The sequence below is a fragment of the Atractosteus spatula genome, chromosome 25 (genome assembly GCF_055471065.1).
Source record: "Atractosteus spatula isolate fAtrSpa1 chromosome 25, fAtrSpa1.hap1, whole genome shotgun sequence".
In the NCBI taxonomy this organism is placed as follows: Eukaryota; Metazoa; Chordata; class Actinopteri; order Semionotiformes; family Lepisosteidae; genus Atractosteus; species Atractosteus spatula.
Genome location: NC_142730.1, coordinates 6,436,608 through 6,447,697, shown reverse-complemented (window position 1 = coordinate 6,447,697; position 11,090 = coordinate 6,436,608). Strand labels below are relative to the sequence as shown.

At 51.7% G+C, this 11,090-nt stretch overlaps 1 protein-coding gene across 3 annotated transcripts; it reads left to right on the top strand.

The window, feature by feature from the left end:
• The first annotated feature begins 200 nt into the window (after positions 1-200).
• Positions 201-6,143, top strand: hax1 (HCLS1 associated protein X-1). 3 transcript variants are annotated; one of them, XM_088905768.1, is made up of 8 exons: positions 252-447; positions 1,387-1,446; positions 2,155-2,363; positions 3,158-3,291; positions 3,750-3,816; positions 4,365-4,486; positions 5,022-5,136; positions 5,603-6,143. In XM_088905768.1, exons 1-8 carry the CDS (start codon positions 377-379, stop codon positions 5,680-5,682), a joined length of 858 nt encoding a protein of 285 aa, XP_088761894.1. In that variant the 5' UTR covers positions 252-376; the 3' UTR covers positions 5,683-6,143. The 3 variants fall into 3 exon arrangements, with proteins under 3 accessions (XP_088761895.1, XP_088761894.1, XP_088761896.1); XM_088905769.1 differs by lacking the exon at positions 1,387-1,446 and having other exon boundaries at positions 201-447; XM_088905770.1 differs by lacking the exon at positions 1,387-1,446 and having other exon boundaries at positions 440-1,189.
• The last annotated feature ends 4,947 nt before the right edge of the window (positions 6,144-11,090 follow it).

Here is an 11,090-nt window from a genome sequence, read left to right as displayed (position 1 = left end):
AGGTTGTTTGCCTGTAAGGCAACTTTTTCTTCTTTGAGCTGGCTGAAGCGGTACGTCGGGATTTTTCTCCAGTGATTAATCAGAAACCAGATTTGAGCACTGTGAATAACGCTGACTGCTTCACCACACCCCCCTCGGCCTCTAGCTCGCTTGTGTGCTGTGATGTTTACGACACACCGCCCGTGCTTTCCGCGTTGTAGCTTACAGCAACTATCGTCACTTTCCGGCAGTGTGTCATTACGGCCAAGTTCAGTTACGGCAGTGTGGCACGTTTTCCTTTTCCGCGTCCTTGTAAGAAGAAGCGAGCAAGAGCTTTATCCCAAAATAAAGTATTAAGCCACAAAGACGAATTTTTATTTAAAAGGAAATCTGTCAGATGAGCTTGTTTGACTTGTTTCGCGGTTTTTTCGGGTTCCCGAGAGGCAGTTACCCCGCAGACAGACGGAGGTGAGTTAGTATCGCAGTTGTCAAACAGACGTTTACCCTGTTTTGAAAATGCTTTACTTTTTAAGTGTTATTTTTAATATTTTAAAAACGACCTGGAAGGGTGCTTTTAAGGGAAACCACGGCTGGAAATACCGGTTATCTAAAGTTACAAATTCCGACGTGAACTAATACACGACATTTTGTTGGTTATATCATCTCGGTGCGTCAACAAGACCCTAATACTGGTAATTCCGTCGTTACTGACGAGGATGACGACGGACATTTAAAGTATTGCTCATGTTGTGTACGTCTAGTGTTCTGGAACTGGACTTAATTATGTAGCACAAATAACTTTGAGGCTGCCGAGAACAATTCCGCTCTGATGTAACGGAAGGGAATAACTACATAACTGAGTAATTCACTCGTCACTTGAGCGAGTTCACTAGAGACTGAGCACCCCACGAGCTGTTAGCCGTTTTCTTATTAGGTTTTAGCTGACGTCTAACATTTCAGTTACTCATTTTCAGCCACTTTTAAGAAAGCTTTTTTGCATTTTTTTATTATTTTCCATTGTTTTTTTTTATATTTGCTTGCTTGTTGCTTCTTGTTGATGTTTTACTACGTTAACACACCGGTAAAGTTTCCGCCACTAGAGGGCGCCCGGCCCGTGGGCTGCAGTGGAGGTTGGGAGCTGTGATCGGCTCCTCAGGGCGGATTAGACGTGTGACGCGATCAGGAGGGGGCGTGTTCCCAGTCTGCAGGGGTGCGATCTTTCTCCATCCCTCTCTTCCTCGCTGTCCTACCCTTCCTCGCCGCATGATATCATTCTCCTTTTCTCTTCTCTTCTCTCCTCCTCCTCCTCCTCCTCCTCTCCACACCTCTGTCGCCGTCTCCCTCTTCCCTGTTTCCTGTCCTTTCACATTTTTCTCCATCCATCCATTTTCTAAACGATTAATCCAGGACAGGGAGGGTCACAGGGGAGCTGGAGCCTACCCCAGCAAGCAAAGGGCATGAGGCGGGGTACACCCTGGACAGGACACCAGTCCATCGCCGGGCACACAGACACACACACCCTGGATAGGACACCAGTCCATCGCCGGGCACACAGCCACACACACCCTGGACAGGACACCAGTCCATCGCAGGACACACAGACACACAGACACACCCTGGACAGGACATCAGTCCATCGCAGGACACACACACACACACACACCCTGGACAGGACACCAGTCCATCGCCGGGCACACAGACACACACACCCTGGACAGGACACCAGTCCATCGCAGGACACACAGACACACAGACACACCCTGGACAGGACATCAGTCCATCGCAGGACACACACACACACACACCCTGGACAGGACACCAGTCCATCGCCGGGCACACAGACACACACACCCTGGACGGGACACCAGTCCATCGCCGGGCACACAGACTCTCACACTGACACCAGGGCTGATTTGCCCCAGAGCCCAGCAGCATGTCTTTAGACTGTGAGAGGAAGCGTAGCACCTAGAGGAAACCCACATGAGCCTCCAAGAGAGCATGCAGACTCCACACAGACAGTGCCCCGGGTTCAGGATTGACCACTGTGAGCCACCGTGCCGCCCCTTTCGCCTTCCCGGTGTAAACTCCGTGCTCTCGCTATCCCACAATTCCTCCGCACACCGGCGCTGATCTCTCTGTCCCAACACCCCCCCCCCCCCCCCCCCGGCGCTCCAGGGACCCGTTCTTCGAGGGCATGACGCGAGACGACGACGACGATGACGACGAGGGCGAAGACGAGGAGGCGCTGCGGTTCGGGTTCAGCTTCGGCCCCGGCGGGATGCGCTTCGAGGAGCCAGCGGCGTTCCGGGAGCTGTTCCGCGAGGTGGAGGAGCTGCTGGCCGGCGTGGGCCGCTGGGACGGCCTGCCCAGCTCCACCCCCTTCGGTGAGCCGCCTGGCGACGCCCCTTCGGACGGGGGTGGCGTGCTCCAGTCCTTAAAGACATGAACACCCAGGGTTCAGTTCCTGGAGTACTGTCTGTGAGGAGTTTGCATGTTCTCCCTGATTTTGTGTGTGTGTTTCTTACCACAGTCCAACCGCCCAATAGAAGGTTAATTGGCTTCTGAGAAACATGGCTGTGGTGTGAGTGTCTGTGTCTGTCTATGCTCTGATGGACTGGTGTCCTGTCCAGGGTGTGTGCCTGTGTGCCTGTGCCTTCTGATGGACTGATGTCCTGTCCATGGTGTCTGTGGCTGTGTGTCCATCGATGGACTGGTGTCCTGTCCAGGGTGTGTGTGTGTGCTCTCTGATGGACTGGTGTCCTGTCCAGAGTCTGTGTGCCCTCTGATGGACTGATGTCCTGTCCAAGGTGTGGCTGAGTGTCCTTCAATGGACTGGTGTTCTGTCCAGGGTCTGTGTGTCTGTGTACCCTCTGATGGACTGGTGTCCTGTCCAGGGTGTAGCTCGCCTTGCCTGTTGCTTGCTGGGATAGGCTCCAGCTCCCCCATGATCCTGAATTGGTTTAAGTGTTTAGAAGATGGATGGATGAGGAACCAGTGGAAAGGTGTGCTTAAGCGTGTGTGGATGTGCTCATGCGTGTGCGTGTGATGTGTTGGTTCCTAGCACACTGCACCCGTGTTCCTGTACAGTGCAGGTGTCTTCTGTTCCCTCCTGCTGCCTGGATGTGTCCTGGTAGTTCCCCACCGGAGCCTCATGCTCTCTCCCCTCTCTGCTCCCCAGCGTTCCCCAGTATCGAGGCGCCGGGGCGGCAGGAGCGCGGCAGGTCTCCAAGGGACTTCATGCTGAGACACCCCGACAGCACCCCGTCCTCTGACCAGGGGGACAGGGAGCCCCCCTCAGGCCCTTTCTCCAAGGTGAGAGCCCTTCTTCAGGAGGGTGTTGATCGACCTGGCTCTGTGTCTGCTGCCCCTGTGCTGTCCTACTGTATTCCAATCCCTCCCTGTAACTGCGCAGTTCTGCTGGGAAGCCACTTTTAAAGGTGCTTTAGAAAATAAGAATAATAATAATAACCTCAATAATAATGATAATGATCATAATAATTACTATGATCATGTTTCGATCCGAAGTGATTGTGAGGATGAAGGGAGATGTTGTGGTTTTTCTCTCTTGCACCCGATGGTGTGGGCAAGGCAGGGCGGGGTGGGGTGGGGTGGAGGGGGGCAGTAGGGGTGCGTGGATGAGCGGATGGAGGGGTCAGGGGTCAGTGCTGAAGGAAGAGTCGTTTCGGAGTGCCTGTTGTATTAATCCTCTTCAAGCCCTGATGTTCTGATGGGCTTTGGGTCACTAAGCCTCCCTCCTCTTCCTCTCCCAGTTCGATGACGTCTGGCGGGGGGGCCTGTGGAGGGCGGAAGAGGGGGAGCCCCTGAAGCAGGACGGAGGTAAGAGACCCCGAAGGGGTGTGGTGTGGTGGGGTGGGGGGTCCCTGAGACCCTCAGCCCCACGAGGCCTGTGGGTGTTGCCAGTTCGAACCCAGGTCTCGGGTGTCGCAGTGGGAGTGTGGTTGGGATTCGTTAGACTTGTCTCCTCCTCTCTTGGTTTTTCGGGGGGGGGGGGGGGAACTGCAGCCTCTCGTAGTGACATCAGCCCACAGGGCGGGTCTGGGGCAGCTGCCGACCCCAGTTGGGGGCAAGAAAGAAAATGACCACCGGCTCCCTCCCATCTCATCCCCCGTTCAGCTCCTGGCCACAGCCGCCTGTTGTCGGGGTGGGTCGGGCCTGGGTCGGGCTTGAGCCGGGCCACAGGAGAAGCGGCGCCGCCCGTGTGACACGAGGCACCTCTCAGCCTTCACTCACCCTCTTCTCCCTCCCTCCCCCACTCTTCTCCTTCTCTCTCCCTCGTTCCCTCGCTCTCTCCCTCTTCTCCTTCTCGCTCCCTCCCTCTCCCACTCTTCTCCCTCTTCTCCCTGGCTCTCCCCCTCTCCCTGCAGATCTGGACTCCCAGGTTTCCTCGGAGGGGCTGGAGAAGATCCTGACTCCCGCGCAGCCCAGGGCTAAGTCCAAGTCCTTCTTCAAGTCCGTCACCGTCACCAAAGTGGTGTCCCCCGACGGGGTAGGGCAGGCGATCTGTTTCAGTCTTGTATAGCGCCTTTCACCCCAGAGCGTCTCGAACCCAGCCCTAGCTGTGGCCCCTCTGTCTGAGAGACCTCCCCGCTTCTGTCTTTAGTAACTGTGCTGAAAGGACTCGTGTGCAGCACGTACAGCTGCTCTTTCAAGGAAAGAGCCCGTCCCTGTCTTGTCACTGCTGCTGTCTTTATTAATATAGTCCATTATTTATATGTTATATCATATACAGTACACTATTAATGTATTGATATAGTATATTGTGATGAGTACATTGTTAATATATTATATTGTAACAAGTACACTATTAATGTATTTATATAGTATATTGTGAACAGTACATTATTAATATATTATATTGTATGCAGTACATTATTAGTGTATTGATATAGTATATTGTGATGAGTACATTATTAATATATTATATTGTAACAAGTACACTATTGATGTATTGATATAGTATATTGTAAACACTACATTATTAATATAGTATATTGATGCACTGTATCTGTATGTGTCTGCAGACCGTGGAGGAGAGGCGCACAGTGAGGGACAGCCAGGGCAATGAGGAGACTACAGTGACCCGCTCCGGCCCGGCAGACAGGAGCCCCCAGATCCAGCAGGGACCCCCAGAGCCCGGTCAGTGATCCCCCCCCACCGCCACCCCTCCCTGGGTAGCTGCCGAGGCAGTGGTGTGGGGTGTTGGGGGGCGGGGGCGTGGCCCGCCCCTGCCCCTGCCCCTGCCCCTGCCCCGGCCCCGGCCTGCTGTCCTCTCTGGGGCAGCGATGTGGGGTTGCCGCGCAGCTGTGGCTGTCGAGAGGCTGAACTTGTGGTGCCATAGTGGTGCCTTGAGTAGGATTCGGCGAGCCCCAGGGACAGTAACGGAGGAAAGGAGGAGTGTTCACCAGGACGCACCAGGGCAGAAACGGCGGTGTTGGGTTTGGCCTGCACAGGGGTGGTCAGCCTCCCAGTCTGATCCCACTGTTTCCATTTTCAGCGCCCGGATTAATTCGTACTAGACCCACAGGCTCGTCTGTCCGGGCTGGTGGGTCTGGGTGTTTTTCTCCTGTGTTGCCTGATCTCGCCTGTCCTCTGTTCTGTGCAGGCGTGTCCCCGGGCTCCTCAGGAATGCAGGATGATGCCTCCATCTTCTCCCGGTTCTTCGGGGGATTCCGGGATCGGTAGGAGGCCGGCACCATCCGGAAGAGGGCAGGAGGAGGCAGGAGCTCGGGTCGGTTCCAGCTTTTCCGCTGTAAACGTGCTCTGGACTCTTCACAGTTTTCCCTTTCCCCAGCGTGTGTGACGACATGGGGAGCTGGGATTGGACTCGGGAATTAATTAAAAATAAGGCAACTGGAAACTGAAAATACTCCTGGCTTTGCCCTTCTAGCCTCTGATGGCCTCGACCAGTTGTGATTTTATTTTGACATGCGTGCCAATTAACACACCTGCAGTGGGGTGATCACTCTCTTCCTCTCTCATTCGGTCACACCTGGGCGTTTGAAAGAAGAAGAAACAGATTGATTCCTTCTTTTCAGGATAGCTTGTACAGAAATCGCAGAATAGCAGTAACTTATTTTGTTGAAGTGATTTTGTGCATCAGGGATGATGTCTGGAATGTCCATTAAAAGTGGCTTCTAGTGCAAGAGAAAGGCGTGAGTTTTCATTTTATAATCCCCGTCTCTGAACTGGCTTCATCCCTCTGCTCTCCTCCCCACTGAAAGCTGGTGTGTGAGGAGAGTACTGGTGCATCATCCAGGTGGGGCTGCACACTGGTGGTGGTGGAGGGGATCCCCAATACCTGTACAGCGCTGTGAGTGGAGTGTCCAGAAAAGTGCTAAATAAAGTGCAAGGAACTATTATTGATGAAGGATCTTATTATTGCTCACCATTATGTTCCTATAATAATAATAATACTAATTGCTTACACTTATATAACGCTTTTTTGGACACTCCACTCAAAGCGCTTTACAGGTAATGGGGATCCCCTCCACCACCACCAATGTGCAGCCCCACCTGGATGATGCGACGGCAGCCATAGTGCTCCAGAAGGCTCCCCACACATCAGCTATCAGTGGGGAGGAGAGCAGAGTAATGAAGCCAATTCATAGATTTGTCTATATAATACAAATCTGTTTATATATAATATAATATATAATTTGTCCTATGTGTATATAATCTTGTATCCTTCCGACTAAGGTATTTTTAATGTTTGGGACGCCGTTATTTAAGTTGTCAAGAAAGACATAACACGGCCTGGATGGAGGACCTCAGTGAGCACAGGACCAGGACACTGATAAAGGCTGTACTGTGAACATCTGGAAGAGGGAGGGGGAACTAGCTACACAGGTTCAAGAAGAGGACACCAAGGTCATCATCCCTGGGTCCTGGGGTTGCCAGAGGAACCTCCTTCGGCCGTCATTAAGTTCCTGCGATGAAGATGAGGAGGACTGGAGGGAAGGTGAAGGTGTTGTGGGGTGTGGTATGACGTGATCTGGGCGGGTTGGTGGGGATGGCTGCATGGTTACTGCGCTGTGCAATTTATTTACCAGTCAGGCAGAGGAGGGGAGCAGCCAGCCTCACACCCGACCGTGAGCTGAATGCTCCTGTTCTCCGAGATGCCTGTTGTGTGGTGAACTCCCAGACCTGGACTTTCCTGGGGGCGGAGCTCCTCTGAAGGGTGATGGGTCCCAGTGACGCAGCAGGGGGCGCCATTTTCAGGAAACCACTTGTCACTGCGCTGTTATTTTAACTCCTAGATGGATAGATACTTCATTGATCCCGTGAGGGAAATTGCAGTGCATGTCACTACAACTCACGTCAGCGCAGTATTTCCAATCCTCGTGTCAGAAATTAATGGTTCATTAAAAATACTCTCTAGCCAAGTTAAAACTTTTGCTAACGTTCTCTGTAAGAATTTAGTCTCTAGTGCTACTTAGAGGGTTGCAGGACCTGGATCAAGGACAGTGGGTTGAGAAATGTGGGACCTATGTGAGTTACTGCAGGGGTTCACAATCCTTGTCCTGGGGACCCCCACACCTGAGCACTCAGTGAAATATCGAACCCTTAACAGCCCTGATAATAGGTTTCATCTGAACTCTTTGTTTTCAGTTCCTCAAGCTATAAGAGGTATTTTGTTTTTCTCTACTAACAGTCTCGGCTTGCAGTTGCAGCTGCAGTGACCACCAGCAGGTGTGGGATGCCCCAGGATCAGTTTTGGGAACGCCTGACACACTGGACTGGGGTTCTCCAGTATCCAGTAATTCCAGTATACTCCCCCTCCGCCTCCAGCTTCACATCCACACAATCCCCCGTTTTTATTCCGATGGTTGTGGGAATTTCCTGCTATTTGCCAAGTTTGAGGTTTATGATAACGCTTTCAAACTCCTCGTGGGGTGAAAAGGGGCTCGTGAGAGGTTGCTGTCTCTGTGCATATATTTTCTCAGATTCTGTCTCTATTAACGGAACAGCAATCTCACACAGGGACACACAGACATCTGACAGGCAGGCTCTGCAAGTGAGGATCGCAGTTTTATTAACAGCAATGAAGCCACTGATGGGCAGACAGCTAACACATGTTCTCACACTGACACAGGTCAAGAATCTGTTCTACCAGCCAGCTTACATGCAAACAGGCTGGGGGGGCTGAATAGCCTCTTCTCGTTTGGAACCGTTCTTATTTTTTTCCAATGTTAGTATGAGGTTTATGAATCTCTTCGTAATAGATTTCAGCCAGCTCATGCGCCCAGGCGCCAATGTCATCTGTGAGATGCTCGAACATGTCGGCCACTGCCGCCTTGACCTCATCAAACAGATTGTGTCCGTGCTCTGTCTGCCATTTCTCCTTGGCCATGATGTCCACATACACTTCATTTGCGTTCATGAGTCTAACGAACTCAGAGATAACTTTCCTGCAGTCTATTTGCCAGACTAGGGACTGTTTAGTGGGAACTGCCGTTTTAAAGATGTGTAAATGATAATCAAAATTATTAATCATGCAGTTTTTAACCTTCATCTTAAGATCATGTACAGTATGTACGTGCCATATACGATAGCGTTGGCGTTAATATACGGCTCTTTTTTGCCAAAGTGCACCACCATCACTTTTTCAATGGCGTTTTCATAATTCTCTGGCAGAGGGCTGTAGCAGTTTTTGTACAGCTCCCTAGTCTTGTCAAGTTTGGGTTTCAGTTCCTCTAGAGTAGTTAGAATAGTCTGCATTTTTTCATTGACAAACTCGTTGATGACATCTTTGCAGAATTTCAGGACGCCATTGTTAATGACGTGCTCACCCCGTCCTGACCGTTTGCCGGTGTCCCTAAGAGTGGTTGTGTCATAATCAGGGTCGAAAAAGCTCATCTGCTCACCTGAGCCTCAGTGAGACCTCTGCGAGCTCTGGCCAACTGGCTGCTGACCTTGTCTGCCCAGACGTTTCCACCGCGATCAGTGGACTCCTCCCTGGCTAGCTGGAGAACGCCTTCATCCCGGTCCTCCCGGAGCTGCTGGGCGCCTGCAGAGGGGAGGTGAAACTGACCCTGTTACAGCGGGTTTGCGGTTTCTGCAAGGTTCCGCCCCAGAGAGATCTTTGCAGTGCCGTACTCTGTGTTTGGGCGGGGCTGGCCTCTCTGAGCCCCACACCAGGCAGAGAGAGCTGAGCTGCTGCTCTGTATAAACCTGAGCTCTGCCTCTGCCCCTGTCTCTCAGAAACTCAGACTCTTAGTACCACTGAATCCTGGCTAAGGGCTTGAATTCCTGCCCTGGCTTTCAGTTCACATTTTCCCTCATATTCACCTTTCCAGTGGTTGAATTGTTGCATGTTGGTGCTTTAACTTGTTTTCTCTACTGTCAGCCCTGTATGACTCCTGGACACTTAAGGCTTACAGCAATTCTTTCTAAATCTTTTTTTAGCTGTATCTTCTTACTGTTTTAAAGATGCAGCATTTACTTTTATTCATTTGGCAGAAGCTTTTCTTCAAAGCGACTTACAATCACATCCAGTCACGAGGCAGAGTGCAGATAAAAGTAGTTTAACACGACGATACAATTACAGACAAGAAGCGGGTGATGGGACAAACCACAGCCCTGGTCCTGAAGGAAGTTTCTGAATTTCATTCCAGCTCTGGCTGGTGATTCAGACCCATTTCTGGGATCCACATCTGCTCTTATGAAATCAAACCACTGGAGGACTGTGAGACCATGTCAGGGCATCACCCATTCAACACCCAGTGAGAGAAACGTTTGATAAAGTCACCCTTTCAGGCTTCATTGCTGTTCATGAGGTTGACAAATGACGCAATCTACCCACAATACCCACAAGGCAGCACTGGGAGAAAATGGATGGCATTCTGGCGATCTGTTCTGGGACAGGCTCTGGGCTCTCCACAGCCTTCCCCAGGAATAAGCAGCTTTCAGTCATGGATGGATGGATTGATGAATAGAAGAATGGATAGATAGAAGGTTTAATTAATGAATGAATGACTGGCTGGATTGTCGGATGGTTGAGAGGATGAATGAATGGGTGGATGGATGAAAGAATGAGTGAATTGGTGGATGGATGAAAGGATGAGTGAATGGGTGGATGGACTGTTGATGGATGGATGAATAGGTGGATACATACAATTTTGGTTACAACACAGGATTTGTCAAACCCTGGGAGTGCAGAAACAGTTTAGAATGGTCCTAATCCACCAGATAGTTCAATTAACTGCTCTATCAGCTGGATCCAGAACCTGACGAGACAGTCCCTCTGGGAACTGGACTGGACTCCCTGGGAACACCAGGATTGGTCAGCCGACTGACCTGTGCCGATGGCTTCCCTCTTCTCAAAGCCTCCGGATGACATCTCCCTGTCTCGGATGAAGACATGGTCCGCAGTGGCCAGAGTGGTGGTCAGCTCCAGTCCGGCCAGCACCGCGCAGAGGACGGCCAGCTGGGAGACGAGGGAAGAAGGCGAGTTAGCAGTGGGAACAGGTAAGAGAGGTCACATTAACAGCGGGTGCCTTACAGGCAATCCAGCCAGCAGAGCCTTCAGGAGGTCAGGGTTCAGAGGTCAGGGGTCAGCGGTACAGTCTTTCAGCTGTGCCCTCCTGTTATTTAATTTTTGGTGTGACCGGATTTTGTGGGCCAGAATGTCCCAACTAGAAGTCACCAACCGGGCCGCAGAACTACCAGAGGGCAAGAAAACAATAACAGCTGTCTTCCTCTGAAACACATGTTGGGGCCCCAAAGCACCTCTGGTAGCATCTCAGAACGGGGGGGCAGACACAGCCACCCCAGCCAACTGGCCTTCTGAAGCCCCACAACCCTCTGGTCCGCTCAGGTACTGACATACAGTGCAGCAGACATCCCTGCTACAGGAGATCCGCAGCCCCAGGGCTCTCTAGGTCATCGTTAAAGCCCTAGTCCAGTGTCTAAAGACAGCAGAGGCCACGACCACGATCAGCGAAGCAGGGGAATCGGTGATCATCTGGAATCTCCCGTCGGAAGGGGTCCATGTTCTCACTGAAACACGGATTTTTACTCACCCAGGCCGGCGGAGGGAAACGGCAAGAGCCCATCTCCTGGTCCTTCCTGTGCTGAGATTTCCGCAGTCT